This window comes from Pollicipes pollicipes, unplaced genomic scaffold, assembly GCF_011947565.3.
Source record: "Pollicipes pollicipes isolate AB1234 unplaced genomic scaffold, Ppol_2.1 Scaffold_4881;HRSCAF=5763_pilon_pilon_pilon, whole genome shotgun sequence".
In the NCBI taxonomy this organism is placed as follows: Eukaryota; Metazoa; Arthropoda; class Thecostraca; order Pollicipedomorpha; family Pollicipedidae; genus Pollicipes; species Pollicipes pollicipes.
This window is the reverse complement of record NW_023596576.1, coordinates 59,452,990-59,471,572: the sequence shown is the minus strand read 5'-3', so window position 1 is coordinate 59,471,572 and position 18,583 is coordinate 59,452,990. Positions and strand designations below refer to the sequence as shown.

Sequence of the window (18,583 nt, the reverse complement as noted above, 5' to 3'; positions counted from 1 at the left end):
CCACCTTGTGCTCATGAAAGCCATACAACTCCAGGGGGTATGGCTCAACATTCCTTCCATGGCAAGATGTTTGGCAGTGAAGTAAAACTATATGGTATTTTGAAAATTCAATGCCATAGGTCACCAGCCATTCAGAAATGTGGATTTGTATCATGTGCACACTTTTGCAGGAGATACTTGGTTATGTGGATGCATGATTTTATATCACCACCTTAACTGGATCTTAATGGTATGAGAATGTGACACATTGTCCATAGGTTTTCCTTTCATTGTTTACTTTTCTTAATGGTGCATCTTTGCCTCTGGTGCAGTTATGAAGGTCAATAGATGATATCAAAGATGTACACAGATGCCCCAGAAATGTTTGTGAATTGTATCAGTGAGTGTTTGCTGTACATATGGGGCCTCTTCTTCAGGGGAACTTGGGAAATAGTTTGTATAGGGTCCTATGGTAGTGGATTACCAAGTCTTTCACTCCATTGTTTGTCCATGAGGAATTATCAGAGTATGGTTCATTTGGGCTTATATGCTTTGGACATACTGCCACCAGCCTAGTGCCAGTGAGCACATGTCCTCACATGACACCATTTGCTCTGCCTGGCAGCGGTCGCCATGATGGAGGACCTGGGCACATACTTATCACAAGCCGGTCCGGGCGGCTGTGTGCCGTACGCTGAGCCGCTGCCGCCGCACACGGGCCCCGACTCACGCTGCATCCTCTGCGACTCGTACATCACGTGCGCCGCCGAGCCGCCCACCGGCGTCGACATCAACGGCTTCCGGCTGCCGAGCACGCAGGAGACACTGGCCGAGAAACTAGAGACTGGTGGTGCAGCCAGGCTGTGGCGTGTCGCTGCACGCTGCCGCCCACCACTGGCAGATGAAGGTGGGCCGCCTACCGCCCGCACCCTCTTCCCGTCTCTGGGATGGGCAGCGAGGCGGGCGTGCCTAATGCTCGTGCATTCGTAGAGTGGTGTTAACAATCAACTCTAAGGGAAGGAACGGCGGAGGTCTGTCGGTGCGGTTCAGAATGTACTTGAATGTCACTCGTGTTTGAAATGGAACACAGCAGCCATCATAAGAACTACCGTTATTGCAAGTGCTAGGTTTTGACGAGCAAAATGTGGCTGGTATGATGGTATGGTGTCGCTATACACCAATATGATGTATAGTGGCAGCTGGCGTGCTTTAAGGGAAAAGTGCTTTTCTGGCCACCTGGCCGGAAAGCACGCATTGTGTTGTATGTATATTGTGTACCATGCTGTCCGATTTTTGTTTTTGGTTTGTTAGCACCACTTCATTTTGTTAGCAATAGCACCAATCTACAGGCATGCATTGCATCCACAGCAAAGGTTCTCATCTATTTGCATGGCTTGTCAAGGGTGTGCTTTGCTTGCTTGCTCCAGGGATTTTTGTGGTTTGTTTGCTGCTCAGTATGCTGTCATGGCTGGAACGCCATGTTTTCTGTTCTCTGGTTGTTTCCTGTTGTTTTTTAATGTTTTCCCATGGTGGTGACAGCATACCTGCTGCCCCCCCCCCCCCCCTCGTTGGCATCGAGCGTCGGCTTTCCTGTTTTCCGCTGAGTGGGCTGTTCTCCGGCAGTATCAGTGACGTCTCCGCTTTTGCTGTTGTATTCACGTCATATTGGATGTGTTGGCGGCATGTTTGCTCATTTCCGGTGATTTCATTGACATATTGTGCTTGTTTTGGTGGTGTTCACAGTGTGCTGGCTCTGTCCTGGCTGCGTTGTCTGCCTGCTGTTGCCATGTCATTTGTCGTATGCGTGATACGTGCATTGGCTGTTCTCGGATTGTGTTGATGTTCATGCTGTTCTCCGGTTGTGTTGACAGCGTGTCTGCTGTTCTGCACCTGTGTACGGTGTGATGACTTGTCGCTGTCCTCGGGTGGTGATGACGATGATCTACGCTGTTTCAGTATATCTGTATGGCATGCTCAGCTGTCATCATGACTCTCGACTCGTACGAAACGAAGATCATTGAGATCCGCGAAGAGATCAAGAGAAAGTTCATGGACATGCTGAAAATACGCGCAGAAAAGTTTGGAGAGCTCCAGGTTTGACAGCTTTTCGTAGTTATTCTTGACGAATCGCAGGCTCGTGTACTGGTCTGGCGAACTCCAGTATGAGTGCGTCTGAAATCAGATCATTGTATTGGTTAAGGTGTATTGCAAGAGATGGTTCAGTCAGTTCTCAGTGGTTCTACGTTGGAGAGCACGGCACCGAAAAGCAGGCGTTTGGCAGGTGTTCAGAGGACGAGGTCGGGGTCACGTGTTCCATATGGGAGAAGGGGAAGGTTGCGGAGCTGCATCGCATGAGGGCATCCAGCATTCGTGTGTTCCGTAATCTCCACTGACTTAGTTGGGTGCCGCTCACTTTTTGCTGGTACCCTGTCGGCGCATCACAGAGACCGGTGATACCTCCTTTCGGCCGACTGATAGTTCGCAAGGGCTATCCGTTTGTGGTTACCCTGCCCCCCCCCCCTTGCCAATGTCCTCGTGGGTCACAAAATAAGCCTACATGGGTTTACCACGACAGAGACAACGCATGAGTTGTCACGTATAGCCAGAGCCCCAAGGCCAGTATGTTGCCAGTGGGTGAAGCTCTGTAAGTTCCATGTGAAGACAGGTTTAACTATACTAGTGCGGAAAATTTGCTTGGAGCTATGTCGTCCCAATGTACCTAGTACGATGGATTGATACGCTCTCGGGACACACAAAAGCCTCGTTTTGCAACGCAGCAAAGACAACAGGAGTGCCCGTGGTGCTGACTGTTGTGCAGCGAGCTGGGTCACTACACAACAGCGAGGAGTTTCGCACGCTCCCCTCCCCGCTCCCTCCCCCTCAACATATGGTCTCAGGGGCACGGCTCCCACCCTTTGTTGGTGTTGTGATGACCCCGTTCTGGTTGATGTCTGACCAGTGAGAGGTTTGGAGCTTTGTGAGTGATTCTGTCAATGGGATGACTGTACCCCTGCTCCGTGCGAGTGGAACGGTACCATTGTCATCGCTCCTGTCAGCTGACTGACAGAACCTTCCCGTTGAGTGGGGCGTGACCCATATGGGTGTTCCTGTCAGCTCACTGGTGGTACTCTCCCATTTAGTAGATCTCGGCTGGTGTTTGTGTTCCTGTCGGCTCACTGGTGGCACCCTCCCATGGAGTGGGTCTCTGCTGGTGGGGTGTTCCCGTCAGCTCACTGGTGGTGCCCTCCCATGGAGTGGGTCTCTGCTGGTGGGGTGTTCCCGTCAGCTCACTGGTGGTGCCTCCCAATGGCGTGACGTGACCGGTGTGAGCGGCCTGCCGCTGCGTGATCGTGACGCCGCGCCGCGCCTCCGCCGGCAGCCGATGCCGGCACCGCTGCAGTCGCCGCTGGAGCGGCACGCGCACGTCAAGCGCGAGCCGCACGAGGAGGGCGCCGGCGGGCCCGACGAGCCGGCCGAGGAGCGGCTAGAGTGTGAGGTGGAGCTGCTGTGCGAGCCGCCAGCCAGCCACGACGCCTCGCCCGCCGATGAGAGCGACCTCGTCTGCCCGGCCTGCAGCAAGCGCTTCCGCAACAAGTACAACCTGAAGCGGCACAGCACCGTGCACGCCGGCGTCAAGCCGTTCAGCTGCGAGTTCTGCACGCGCGCCTTCCGGCTCAAGGACCATCTGAAGACGCACATGCGGTCGGGCCCGCAGACGGCGCCGCTGGCGTGCGCGCCGTGCGGCCTGACATTCCCCTGCTTCACGCTGTTCTCGGAGCACCGCCAGCAGTACCACAGCGACGGCGGCGACAACCCGTGTCGCCACTGCGAGCTGGTGTTTACCACGGCCACCGAGCTGCGGCGCCACTGTCGCCAGCTGCACCCGCACCCGGTGAAGCAGGAGTTCCGCTGCTCGGTGTGCGGCCGCGACTTCCCCAACGGCTTCAACCTACGGCGCCACCTGCTCGTCCACTCGGGCGAGCGGCCGTTCGGATGCGACCTGTGCGGCAAGCGCTTCACGCAGCCGTCCATTCTCAAGAAGCACAGCCGCGTGCACGAGAAGAAGCCGCCCGAGCTGAAGGAGCTGCTCACCTCCATGTAGGAGGTGAGGCCGGGCCTGCGGGCGACCGGCGGCGCCTGCCGCGATACTCGTCGGCCAGGCGTCTGGAGCCGCGCCGGGACGGGCTCAACGTCGCGGTCGTTAGTCCTCTTGTTGGTTTTCCACCACCTTGTACTCACCTGCGCTGTCATACTGTGTCTGGTAGCTGACTGTTTTTTACATGCTTTTTGCCGAGGAAGGCTTCAACAAGCACAACCCCGGCATAGTACATGCAATTCCTTCGGAAGACACTTAGTCGACTTGATGTCCGGAGGCTGTTGTTTGTGCGTTTTGTGAGTAGCTGGCATTGAACAGCATTAGTGGCATGGTTCTGAAACCTGCGCAGATGAAAGGCAGAGATTGTAGATTAAGGGGACATTCACTTGCCCCGAGTTTCGGAAGTGCGTGGTGCTTGGACTGACTGAATTAAGCGGAGCTTGTTCTGATCCGATTCCCGCAGTCCCAACGCCGCTTAAAAAACTTCTCATTCCAAATAGTGTCGCCTGATCGCGAGCTTCCCTCATGGCGGTATGGTGGGCGTAATGTCGACAACAGCGGCACACCCGTCTTCCAGATTTTGGTTGTGTCAGGCATGCGCAGCATGAGCATTCACGGATATCAAACCTCAGAGCTAAACTGTTGATCCTGCACCTACTCGTGCTTTTGTTACGAAGTTTTGTTTCCAATTGCACATCCTGAAACTTCTCGCCAGTAGTAGTGACATGGTTCAAAGAAGGCACCCAAGTACCTTGTCAAACGCGATTTTCATATGGTCGTGATTAAGATGGTTTGATGGTGCTTCTGTCATTCAGAACTTAAGTCGGTGTGACGTGTACGCACTCAGTTCAATAAGCGCCTGCGTATATTCATCTCTGGTAGGGCTTGTTCCGGACGCCTGAGGAGCGGGGCCGGAGGTCTGCACGTTCAGGAGGTAGGGTAAATTATGCAGTGTTACTCCCCCGTCAATTTTGCTACCTCCTCAGAGTTTGACCCCACTTGTATCCGAAACTAAAACTGCTGCTGGCGGCGGGTCTTGCCCCAACGAATATGAAACTGCGCGGCGGCGCGCGGTCTGCTCCGCGCTGAAGCGGTGTTGCGTGTGCCCACTCTTGGTGAAGGACGGCACGTATCGGCCGCCAGCACCACGTGTGTCACGTGTGTCACGAGCCGGCCACGCCAGCGAAGCCCGTGTATGTCCGTCGAGAGCCGAGTGCTCTGGCAGCCTGCTTCCGGATCTTTGGGGCGTCGGGCGAAGTCGGGCGGGCTCGATATCGATACCGGCGCTGTCGATAACCAATGCACCTGGGCCCGGCCAGAACCGGGGCGCCTACGCAGCGGTGTGGCGCATGTAGCCGGCGGTTGGGGCCAAGCTCGTTTTGTTCGGTCGGTGGTCGGTGAGGCGACGCATGTAGAAAGGACAGGCCGCGTTGTGACGTCATTATCAGTGTAGCCAATGCGAACAGCCTACAGGTAGGAGCCAAACTGGTACCAAGGTTTGTGCGAATGGTGTAGAGATGACCTTGGTGTGTGTGCGCTTTATTTCCGTAAATGATGTACAATCCGCTCTTGCGTAGGCGATGACGGCCATGTTGGCTCATAGCATCTTCCACTGTTGGTCGCTTTTTAACGATAACTTTATTTTGTAACTTATTTTGTTTTGATCTGTCTGTGTTGTTAGACGATGCTGGTGTTTGGAGCTTAGAATATCTGATCTTACGAGGTAGAGATAGTGTGAACAATAAACGATATCCTGCTGAATGTCTCGTATCGCAAATTGATCCCAGCTGGACCTGGTACGCTTGTAACACTTGTAACATCTGGCCATCGCCACTTGGCACTGTCAGCCTGCACTGCCAAGGTCAGGTCCAGATGAACAGCACATACCAATCTCTTTTGTGTTGAATTGCCGTTGGAGGGGTCCGCGTTAGAAAAAACTTAGTAACTTGCGCTGGTGACCGCCACGCGCTCTGGCGCTGGAGCCGGTCTCAGCCGCGGCGCCGCGACGTCTGCCTGCTGACCGTGACGTCACGCCGGGCCAGCTGACGACGCCCGGCGCCGGCTGCAGCCCGAATCAGTCAGTGTTGCTGGCGGACGCGCCGGGGACGCACTCCTCCCGAGGTACGCGGCGCCGACGCCCCCAGTGCACGTGCCGGCCGGTGCTGCGGCGCGGCGGCGGTGTGTCGGCCCCGGTGGACGGCTGAGGCCATGGCGGGGCGGGGCGCCGCGCCGCGCCGGCCGCCCACGCTGGGCCGACGTCTCTCGCGACGCCTGTCGATGGTAGCGCGCTCGTCGTCGCTGCTGGTCAGCCGGCAACTCAGCTGGTCCCGCGAGATGCTGCCGCAGCGCGGCCGCCCCCTGCGCGTCACCCTCCTGCTGCCTGGAGGAGCCCGCCGCACGGTACGTGGGTCCGCGCGCGCCCCGGCTCGGCGCTGCTGGGCGGCGGCGACCGGCGGCACACCGGCAGGACGGCTGGCCGGATTTGGTGACCACGAAATAGCGTGCCATACAGCCTGCCGTCCCCGACAGCTAAATGCTGTCATTCTAAACAGTAAATTTGTCGTCGGTGTGATGACTTACACAGATGGTTCAAAGACGGATGCAGGTGTAGGATGCGCTTTTGTGTGTTTATCCATAACACGGTTATTCACACTGCCTGCGCACGCGTCTGTGTTAATTTCTGAGTTTATGGCCATCAGCAAAGCTCTCTGCTTTATTGAAGAAGACGATGGCAATTTGCATTTAATTTTTTCCGACTCCTTGAGCAGCCTCCTGGCCTGTGGCTTCTCCTCATCGAATTCACTGGTGCAGGGCATTCAATTGCGTCTTAGCTCACTGGATCGAGCAGAAGAAACGGTCGAGCTGTGTTGGATCCCAGGTCATGTGGGCATCTGCGGAAATTATCTCGCCGACGCGGCAGCAAAGCGCGCTACGACAGGGACACGCATTCCTATAACACCACTGCCAGCTCAAGACATGTACTCCGCAGTGTCGTTGTCTATGCAGAAGCGATGACAATTCCACTGGGACTCGCTGAGCGCCAACAAGCTGAAGTCAGTGAAGCCTCGTATTGGGCTATGGTAGTCGAGTTTTCGCAACATTAGGAGGGAGGAAGTTGTCCTTTGCCGGTTACGCATGGGTCACACATATGCCACGCACCGTCACCTGTTCTTGGCTGGCGCCAGACCACGCTGCAGTCGATGCTCTGACCCGCTGACCGTGCATCACATACTCGTTGCTTGCCGTCACCTTACTGCAACGAGAGTACATTTTTCGGACATAACGTACAGGGTTGCACGCTGTCACTTAGGGATTGTTCGCAGGCTGTCGAGTTTGGTGGTGTTCCAGTTCCTTCGCGCTGTAGATATCCCAGTAATCTTTTCATCATAATACGAGGTCCGATCATCAAGGCATAAATTGGATGACCTGATTGATACACTTGTTTGATTTGCGACTCTGCGTAAGAGGATAGTTATGGGCGCTGCATGACCTAAAGCAGCCGATGCGCCCCAAAACCCCAAATCATTATCAGTAGATTTGTCGTTTGTAGTACGTTTCTCGCTTGGGTGTGTAACATTTGCAATGGCAATCGAGGCACTGAGCCCTTCTTTGGCATATATACTGTAGTCATCCAGCGATGCCATGTCAGCGCCCGTGCCATCGAGGCTTACCGACGAGCGAGATGTGACTGCCGGCTAAAAATGATGCCAGCCAGCAAGGTTACCTTCGCCATGCATCTGCGTTCCACTGCCATTGCCATAGTCGTCTGCTTGAGATTGTAGTTCAGAAATGGAAGCAAGATTTCCGGGCCCGTTACGCTCTCATTCTTATGTATTCGTACTAAAGAAATCTAGTGAGTGGATACGTCAACCATTAAAGAGCGTCTCAACACTTGGTGACCAAACGAAGACGGCATGTCAAGCGGAACTCCGAATTTTGGGTCAAGCGTTCTTTTTCGATCGTTCATGTAACCATTTTTGCATTCCCGAGACCCGTAAATGTCTGGCGGCAAGAAACCGGCACCGGTATGCACAGTTGCAATAACTTTTGAGCCCGAGCAAACGTCGCATGCAAGCACATGGGAAAACATGGACGCCAAGGGCAGGAGTACGGAAGTCTGTTTGCGTTCGGTCGAACTGTCGGAACTAAACGGAATTTGCGGAGGAAACAAGCACGTCATCCAAGGTCCCGCCCTGTGTGCTTGATCTACTTCCAGCGGAATCACCTGCCGCTATTTGTCGCTGACGTTGGCACGTATTCCAGAACTGCTGACCGCACCAGTCGCTCAAAGTCGACCGCGAATCGGATAGCATGAGTAATGAACACCTGTACATGCGTGCCGAACGGATGGACAGGCGCATCAACGGGTTTATGTCCGCAGAGGCTTATGAATGTTTGTATAAGTGTTGTTGTTATCTTTTGTGTACTTTTATTTTTGCTTGTGAGAACTTCCAGATGTAAGTACAAGTCCCCAGGAGAAGGAATTCGAGCAACAAGCAAGGTACATACAGTAGCCGTCCAACCCAGGTCAAACCATTTAAGAAAATATCTTCGGTCGCTCAGTAACGTCTCAGAAACAGGGCGCCAGACGGCATTTACCGAGCAATGGCCATAAGAAGTGAAAGTGTCATCTACAGTCCACGCCGAGCCATGCTGTGAAAGGTTGCTGGCCGCAGTAGGTCACCTAGCGATAAATGGCTTAAACAGCGGCCTGATCTGCCACCGGCTCGGCCAAGCCGACTCTAGCGTCGCTGTTGGTGGTGGTCGTGGTGATGCAGCCGGCGGCAGCGGCTGGTGGGCCGCGGCAGTCAGCCGCTCAGTCTGGACAGGCGCGGGGCACGGCTGCGGCGGACTCCCCGTTTGTGGGGCTTGTCCCCCCCCCCCCCGCATGACAAACGTCGTCTGAGGGTTGCCAACGACGGACCTGGGAAGTCCTCGTTTGCCTATGATAGGAGTGTGTCAGGTGCTTCGCCTGTCACTGCTGGGGTGCAGGACCTGCTGCCGCGTGCCACTGCGAGGCTGCAGCGTCGACGGTGGGCTCGCCTGTTGTTGCTGGGGTGCAGGACCTGCTGCCGCGTGCCACTGCGAAGCTGCAGCGTCGGCGGTGGGCTCGCCTGTTGTTGCTGGGGTGCAGGACTTGCTGCTGCGTGCCACTGCGAGGCTACGGTGTCGGCGGTGAACTCGTCTGTTATTGCTGGGGTGCAGGACCTGCTGCCGCGTGCCACTGCGAGGCTGCAGCGTCGACGGTGAACTCGCCTGTTATTGCTGTGGTGCAGGACCTGCTGCCGCGTGCCACTGCGAGGCTGCGGTGTCGGCGGTGAATTCGCCTGTTATTGCTGGGGTGCAGGACCTGCTGCCGCGTGCCACTGCGAGGCTGCGGTGTCGGCGGTGAATTCGCCTGTTATTGCTGGGGTGCAGGACCTGCTGCCACGTGCCACTGCGAGACTGCGGCGTGGGCGGTGGACTCGCCATCAGGTGGCGGTCTTGTGTCTCCCACCGCGCCTGATGAAAAGTCGTAGGTCCCCTTCGAATATCGCCCAACACCTTTCGAGTCAATAGGACACGTCGATGTCAGTGGCAGGCCGAAGGACGAAATGCGATAATGCTAGCTTAAAATTGGAATTGCTATCACGCCGCACTTGAGATGCTTCCGTGTTGCTTTGTACACGACTACGTACATGCCTCTTATTTTGCGAGTGGTTTCGGAAAATTGGCTTCAGAAAGTCACTTGGCAGGATGTGTAGTGAAAGCAGATATATCTGAAAATCTACGTTAACTTTTCGTTAATAAACCAGCTTCTGTCTCACTTGTATCCTTCCGAAATGTTGCTCGGAGTCCACGGATATCGGTAACTGTATTTTATTTCATGAATGTACCTTTCCAACATTATAAATATAACTCCAGTGATTCGCCACAACCGCCAGCGGGACAGCGGATCGTGACAGTGATTGTGGGGGCCTCACACGAGCCGTGAATCTGCGCATTTTAACCCGCGGACCCTATTGGGTCGGTTTGGAGCGACTGCACCACATTTGCCGTCCGTCTGCGGGTGTAAAGATTGCTCCACATAGCAACCGTCGATCTTCGCAACGCGGCCGTAACGCCCCGGAAACGGGTCCTTAATCCACACCATCGCCCAGACACCGCCACCACAGCCTCGCACTGTAAACTGCACCGGCGACCTCCGAGGAAGTTCCGGGTCGGGCGGGGCAGGAAGCGGTCTCGCGGGCTGGCAGCTACCGCGCCTGCGCGGTCAGGCGAGCTCGCGCCGAACCGTCGGAACGAATCGAGTCGCCCTCGGCGCATGGAGAGTTTGCTGGGTTCGTAAGGTGGTTCAATACCGAAAGCGTGCATGACACGAGGAGCCAGCGTATGCTATATTGGGCTGCCAGCATCGTATACGACTGACGCATGGAAAGTTTGTTGGATATTTGGTTGGGTTCGTGAGGTGGTTCCATACGAACAGCGTGCGTGACACGAGGAAGCAGTTGTAGGCGATATTAGCCTGCCAGTCATGGATTGCGTGCTGGGCATCAGAGACGGACATCATATACAACGATGTAGTTTAAAAAAATGATTTGAGGCTGACCAGACCGAAATGACTAAACCTGCCCCAAATGCACAATAATTGGCCTTTCTCCACCCCCAAACTGAAAAGCAAATTACACCCCTGACCGTTCGGCTGCGTTCTATGCATTCAAACATATGAGAGCTGAGCCAGCAACGTTTGGAGTTCTGCAAAGGAGCATGGAGCCCATTTCTGAGCCCGTGGATAAGACTCAACCAGCAGCGCGGAAACCGGGAGGGCAATGGTTGAGGCATTAACTTCATGAAAATTTAAGAGTTAAGCCTTGGGCGTTCTTTGGAAAGAATTTACACAAATTGGCTATCACCCTCCCGACTTGGAAGGAGTTTAATTGTTCCTGCTATGCTTTGCCGCGCGCTCAGCTCGCATGGCAACTGCCGGAGGGAGATGCTCTCTGTAACACCTCACTGGTGATAGGTTAGTTTCTCGGTTAACGTCTTTGGGCTGGTCAGTCAGTGACCATGGGCCTCCTCGGGCCGGTCTGCCCGTGACTGTGGGCCTCCTCGGGCCGGTCTGCCCGTGACTGTGGGCCTCCTCGGGCCGGTCTACCCGTGACCGTGGGCTTCCTGGGTCAAATGATACGGCCAAAGAACAGACGGCGTTGTAGTGACGGTGCTGTTACTGCCTCCGAGTTGCCTTGGTGACAGTGCAGGCAGCGGGGAATGCCGTGCCTGGCGCGAATCTGGCGCAGTCTGGACGATCGTGACGCGGCTGGGACAGCTGGCGCAGTCTGCGCGCGCTTCGATAATGGGACAGCACGATTAATGGGCGCCGCGGCTCTCGGCGTGCGGCCGGCAGGGAACGGTGTATTTGATTTAGACGAGGCGAAGGCGCTGGCGCCGGCGAGATAACCGTTGCTGGCAGCGCGCGACAAGGTGGGTCGGTATGTGTGGGCTGAACGGGCGGCCGACGCCGGGGCAGTGCAGCCAGAGAGCGGTGATGAACACCCAAGGTGAGGCGTCAGTGCCGCTGGAACGGAGCGCCCCGGCACATTGCGGTACCAGGCTGTAGCTGAGTGGGAACTCAGTGGACGATGCTCGGCTGGATCTGGCTGGAGCGGTTTTGCATTGGGTGATACTGGATGTCAGAACATTTACCCATGATTGGTAAATGTAGCACATTGGCAGCCAGTAAGGCCTGTGAGCGAAAACATCTAACTCATTGGTTGTTATTAGGTAAACGACACGCAAGGTTATGCTCTTAAATCGGTCCTCTGACTTAAGCACTTATGATAGAGATGAGGCATGTGATCAAAAACTTGGTGCCGGTATTTTGGTACCCTATTTGTGGACCAAAAACTTGAACAGCAGCACTGAAGGCCCACTTGAGCGCTGACGAATTAGCGCTGCTTGAATGCAGGCAATTGCAGTTCTTCTGTGTGTCGTGTCGCGTTTGCTTAATTACATCAGGCGGGTATAAGCCGGTTCCACGGTTTTATCTCGGCTTTCGATCAAAAGGGTTGCAGTACATTTGCTAGATTGATGTGTTAACGAAGATCTTTGGGATACGGGCCGTAGCAAGACCGGTCAATCACATTCAAAAGGAGAACATAAAACTGACATTGATGCGTCGACATCACTTATACAAGTGGTAGTTGTCAAGCGTAGTTTATGGTCTTCACGGTTTATTGGTGATGTTTTTTGCCGCCGCTAGTTCCCCACCCACACGCACTGTTACAGACACGCGGTTTCCCACGCCTCCGCTGCGGCGGCGCACAGCGGAGTGCAGCGTTCACAAACCAGACCACGAACCTGCTCAAAAATACCGCAGACCGGCACGTCAAACAGCGGTGGGCCGTTCAGTGGGAAGCATAATTCAGGGAGCCGAAAACAACAGCGACACAACGGCATTACAGCAGAATGACCATCAATCGGTCGGTTGTGAACCGGATGTTATTTTACGTGGCACGCCCCGTGTCCGCCCCGTGCGGTTCCGATCGCTGGCGTGCAGTTGCAGAATCCACCACTATTTGCTCGGCGCATCCTTCTCTTAAAGCTCGCAAGTCAAAGCTTTGCAATAGCCGACGTTCCCAGGAACTTCCACCTAGTCCAACATAATAAAAAGCCCGACCCTCCGGCCACGGCGCCGGTCCCGGGTCCCGCTGACCCCGCTCCGTGAGCCGCCACCAGCCCTCCGGCTCTGGAACGGCCCGCACTCTTTTGATCATTTTTGCTCCAGCCACCACAAAACGCTGTCCGATTAACATGATTCCGGAAAATGATGGCCGACTCATGCACCTGGTCTTTACAACGGTACACCTCACCGGCACGCACCACTAGTGCTTTTCGCCTGCACTGACCCATTGCCGCGCGGCGCAACCTGCACCCATCCTCCTCCTCACCATCATCTGGACAAGCCTTCATACTGCTGCGAATTTGGGCGAGACGGGGGTTTCGCCTGGCGTGAATGGACCAGCGCCTCGCTCGGGCGGCGCTCGGCTCGAGCTCGCTCGTGTGAATGGGTGTGCTGCCTCGACACGTGACCCGCCTCGACGCAGACGGCGGCCCCGGAGCCTCGCGCTGGCTCACTGGGCCAGCGCCACCCGCGGCCTCCGTCGCGACGCCACCCGCCGCGCGCGCGCTGTTTACATGGCGGGCACGTCCAGGCGGCGCACGCCAGCCGGGTCCGCGAACCGCCGGCTCGCGCACGACCACGCCAGACACCAAGTGGGTCGTCAGCAGACTGCGCGTGAAAGCTGGCCGGGGGAGGTTGCAGCGGTGGGTGGCAGCGAGGTGGGGTGCCGCAGGGCGGCCGACCGCAGCGGGGGCGGGTACGCCGGCCTGTTGGTGTCTGGCGGGGCTGGAGCGCCCCGCTGACGGCCATCGTTGTGCACAGTCCGCGGACGGAGGGCGGCGCCGCCGGCTGACTCTCTCGTGCAACGCGTTCGGAGAGCGGCGGGGCGCGGAACGTCGCCGCCTGACGACGCTCTCTAATCTGAAGTCTCAGTTCTGCATGTGCTTAAGCCGTGAAAGTGCAGGTGAGCGGCGTCTGCAGCGGCCGGCTTACATGTGCGAACTGGCGTCTGGTTCCGGCCGGCGGGGCTGTATGGCGCGGCCCGACGGCCTGACCGGAGCTCCGGTCCCGCCGGCAGCGTCGGGACGGGCCGTGTGGCCAAGGAGACGCCCGAGCGAGGCGTAGGTCTGGTCACGCGAGCAGAGGTCCCCGTCTCGCCCGAAATCGCGGCAGCGAGGAGGCGTGTTTCTCCGTGGAGCAGCGCTAGGCAGTTTTGTTTAACCACGTGAGCCGCTGCTGCTTTTAACGTACTCCCTTTCCGAACCTTTTTCACTCTCGGTGTTAATCTGTCATTGGTATTTTTAACATGCGCTGGGGGTCTGTGTCCGTGAAGTTTTTCCAGAACACTTTTTTACTACACGGCGTAGCAGAGCCAAACTTTGTATGCATGCATGCAATCGAAAAGCCAATTGTTACTATATAAATTATGCGGCTTGTAAGGACTCTGCCCTAGGTTAGGTCAAAGTGAAGCCATGGCTGTCAGCGAAAATATTTCATAGGGGGTCGTTCAATATGGTGCGACAACAGTGTTAGAACAAGTCATGCAACTTTGAAAATAGTTTCTTAGGGCAATTAACCATTTCGATTAGGATTACGACCACTTCATTTCACCTTGGGTTAGTATGTAAAATATGAGAAGGAGAGGGAGAAGGATGAGAAAGAGACAGAACAGACAGACAGACAGACAGACAGACAGACAAGCAGGACGAACAGACAGACAGACAGACAGACAGACAGACAGAAGCGAGAAGAGAGAGAAGAGAGACAGAGAGAGAGAGAGAGAGAGAGAGAGAGAGAGAAGAGAGAGAGAGAGAGAGAGAGAGAGCGAGAGAGCGAGCGAGAGAGAGAGAGAGAGAGAGAGAGAGAGAGAGATAGAGAAGAAGAGAGAAGAGAGAGAGAGAGAGAGAGAGAGAGAGAGAGAGAGAGAGAAGAGAGAGAGAGAGGGAGAGAGAGAGAGAGAGAGAGAGAGAGAGGCTGAGGAAGAGGGAGATCCGTCACCGTCCAGTTTCCCGTTAGTTGTACCGACGTGATCAGCCTCTTAGTCGATGCTGTCACCCTCCAGTGGTCATTAGTGACGCGCACGTTTGTTCGGCAATATAATACCGCGCTGACGAAATTAAAAACTCCTCTCGCCGTGAAGGCGCGCCAGATTTGATAAATTACCGGCCTGATGGGAGCCAGAGACGCCCTGGGCCAGCCAGGCGCGAGTCCGGACCGGAGCGGTGGCTCGTGTATGGAGCAAGGCGCCGACCTAGGGCCTCACTGCATTAGTGCTAGACGGCAGAAACTCCTACCGGTAATAATGTTGCGACATTGCGTCCGCTGCCAATACTTATACACGATGTTAGCACTACGCGACGACTAAAAAAACAAAAACGTATGACCCTCATTAATTTTATAACGCACCTTTAAACGCGACGTCAGTCCTATGCGACAAAACTTATGTTTCAACATCTTCATCATCCCGACAATACACATGCTGCAGAAACTTATACAGTCATTACTTATACGCGAGATTACTTCCACTGCAATAAACACATCACCGCTTTTGCCACACAAACTTATGCAGTTATTACGTATACCTGGCATTACTTCTACTGCAAAGACTTATCCGCGACATTAGTGATACACCACAAAACTGTTGCCTCAAAATGTATGCCTGCCTTTATTTCCGCTGCTAAAATTCATGCAGCCTTTGCGCATACGCGATGTTACTTCTACTATCAATAGTTAGCCATGAAGTGAAAGAGACGTGGTCACTTAACAGGGGTGTAGGAAAAACTCATAGTTTAAAAAGGAATCCGAACTGGGAAGTAGGCTCTGCAATCAAAGTTGGTCGTGCCGGTAGGAACATTATTTATTCATTACGTTGTGCTATGCTGTCGATCTGTTGTGCCCGGCGTTTGAGTAAATATTGGTTTTCGTAGCAGAGCCTCAATGACGTTTATACATTTTTGAACTGGTAGTTTTTGTCGTGTGATACCAAAGCCTCAAATACGTTACAGACGTAGGAACATAGCGTTTCCATTGATACCAGACTAGGGGTGTAATTTCATATTTATTCGAATCCACCCCATCCACCCCTCATCTGTGACAGTATGGTGTGTCACACTCGGGACAGTTCCCGCGTTTTATATACTTTAGGTCAAATTTGTTCGCTTTTCCCTAAACGAACAAATTCGCCGTAAAATAGCCCCCAAAACCTATTTAGAGACTACGACACTGCAATAGACTTATTCAGTGGAAGAATTATTGCGTAGAACTATTCCCGTCGTCCGTCTGTCGATCGCAATACCTGCAGCAGCGTCAGTGCATCAACACTTTGGAGTGAGCACCCCCAGTCCGATTTTGTTCGTCAAGCGCTGGCGTGTGTTCGCTCCCTCCGATTTTTTTCTGATGTTACGGGCAACTATTGGCAGTACAACTAATATCGCTTTTGAGAAAAACCTATATATGCTTTTGCAGTAGATATGACAGCGGTTTAAAACCTTTTAAGGCATAAATTTTGTCATATAGCACAAATGCCTTATGTTAACTCCCTGCAGTAGAAACAATACGTAAGGAGTGTATGCATATTTGCCGTAGTAATGCCGACGGGTACATGTTTTGCAGAATAAGTTTTGTCGTGTAGCATTTATGTCGTGTATGAGTTTGACAGAAGAAATCATGGTGCGTATCAGTTAAGACTGGACAAGTTTTTACGTGGAAGAAGTAATAGCTGATGTATGTTTTCAAGCCATACTTTTTCTCGCGCATCATTCCTATTGTGTGTATCTGCAAAAAAGTAATGTCCCGATTTAGGTAAAGCCTGTCAAAAATGTTTTTAGCAGAAGCTTTTGCAGTTAGAAGTAATGTCACGTGGAACTGATGTCGCAGCTCTCCTGTCGGTAGGGGGTTTTCCGAAGTACTAATGTCGTGACCTCCAGCCGAAGCCTCGGCATCTCAGCGGTGCTCCATGTTACCAGAAATGGTTTGATCAACAATCATTAACACATTTCTAGGACCAGTCCCAAGCCACCAGTCCAACTGGATTACGCACATGTGGCTCAACTTGGTATGGGAACCAAAGTGTGAAAACTTTTTGAACACCAAACGCGCAACTCATACCTTTGATGACCTCTGCCTTCAAGTATTCGTGTCTTTTGAACCATCACTAAGTCAAAATAGTGAGCAAAAAATCTGTTCTGCTAAGCATGAATAATTGTTCAGGCTCTGCCAACACTGGGTAAATAAAAATACTCAAAATTGCTTGTTTTGCACCAGGGCACGCTTACGATGCGGGCATACGCCGTACACCACCTATAACATACACAAGCTGGTTCAGGCTGGACCTACAACGCATCATGTGGGGGGCGGGGGGCGGCTGCCATACGCCATACACCACCTATAACATACACAAGCTGGTTCAGGCTGGACCTACACATCGCATCATGTGGGGGGGGGGGGGGGCGGCTGCCATACGCCATACACCACCTATAACAGTACACAAGCTGGTTCAGGCTGGACCTACACATCGCATCATGTGGGGGGGGGGGGGGGGCGGCTGCCATACGCCATACACCACCTATAACATACATAGGCTGGTTCAGGCTGGACCTACACATCGCTGATTCATCATGTGGGGTGCCGCTGCCATACACTATACACCACCTATAACATACATAGGCTAGTTCAAGCTGGACCTACACATCGCTGGTTCGTCATGTGGGGTGCCGCTGCCATACACCATACACCACCTATAACATACATAGGCTGGTTCAGGCTGGACCTACACGTCACTGGTTCATCATGTGGGGTGCCGCTGCCATACGAGATTGTGCTACATTACAAAACGAACAGCGATAACGCTAAAAAAGCTGCCTTCGACGGTAACCGAATCACACAATCTCAACATTTATAAAAAGAAAGAATTTCATGGATAATATGCTCGGGTGGTGAGAGGGCCGAAAGCCTAGCATAAGAAATTACGCAAACAATGGCTCTGTGGCCGAAGTGGTTCAAAGCATGGGATGAATTTGCCCCAGCTTTAAAGTAAAGTGCCTAGTACTGCGTACACAACATGCAAAATTGCGGCAATGCAGCCATCATTTAACAAATGTTGCAAATGTTTCCACGCTTGTAGGAAAATTTTGACGTCTGCGTGGACATTTAACCCACGTCATGATGTGCCACACTACGCCACTGCGCCCGCGTTCACTGTGAGAAGACACTTCGTGTCATCGGGACCGCTCCTCATCGTCTCGGTAGTATTCTATCAATCAGGTTGAATCGATTATGTTTCTTGAGTCACGTCTTGTTTAGGTATCTGACAGGCTTTTTTGGAGCAGACCGATTGAACAGTACTTGGTAAAACACACGTTATCATCCGCAAAAAACATCGCAATGTTCATTTCCTGATACCAGCGCACAATTCACAAAACGCATGCGACCCCTGGTTTCAACATCCCACAACGTATTGAAGATAGCGTTTGTTGGAACGAAAACCATCATTGGGAAGACGTAGCAGCTTAGACGAGCATTGAGGCCCGTCGATGAGCAGCAGAAGCTAGACAAGTGAGCCGGAATGGAGAACCGGAAGTGTGAAGCCCAGCGCCCGGTCTGCCAGGCTGCTGAGGGACCGGTGTGCCGCCACAGGCCAGGTGCGGCTGGGGACCCACACGGGACCGGTGCTGCACCACAGACCAGGTGCAGGGCGGCTGCCTGACGCCTCGCCGACCACGGCTGGTGCCGGGCTGGGATCCCATCCATCAGCCGTGCCCGCTGCACGAGGTGTGGACGGGTGGCGCGTACCAGCAGCGCGGCGGCCGCGCCTGCGGTCACCGGCCGTCCACTGCTGCAAGGCAAACTGACGCTGGCTCCGATCGTCCCCCGGCAGACAAGTTAAGACGGTCAGCGGACGTCCAGTGTCG

At 54.0% G+C, this 18,583-nt stretch overlaps 1 protein-coding gene across 1 annotated transcript; it reads left to right on the top strand.

Annotated features, from left to right (window-relative positions):
* Positions 1–830: 830 nt before the first annotated feature.
* LOC119100685 (zinc finger protein 19) lies at positions 831–4,081 on the top strand. The gene is made up of 3 exons (XM_037223761.1): positions 831–886; positions 1,936–2,073; positions 3,359–4,081. The coding sequence occupies exons 1-3, from the start codon at positions 881–883 to the stop codon at positions 4,079–4,081; spliced, it is 867 nt and encodes a 288-aa protein (XP_037079656.1). The 5' UTR covers positions 831–880.
* The last annotated feature ends 14,502 nt before the right edge of the window (positions 4,082–18,583 follow it).

Coding starts and splice junctions, on each gene's coding strand:
- LOC119100685 (XM_037223761.1), top strand. Junction 2,074..3,358: donor AAAAGTTTGGAGAGCTCCAG/GTTTGACAGCTT, acceptor CTCCGCCGGCAG/CCGATGCCGGCACCGCTGCA.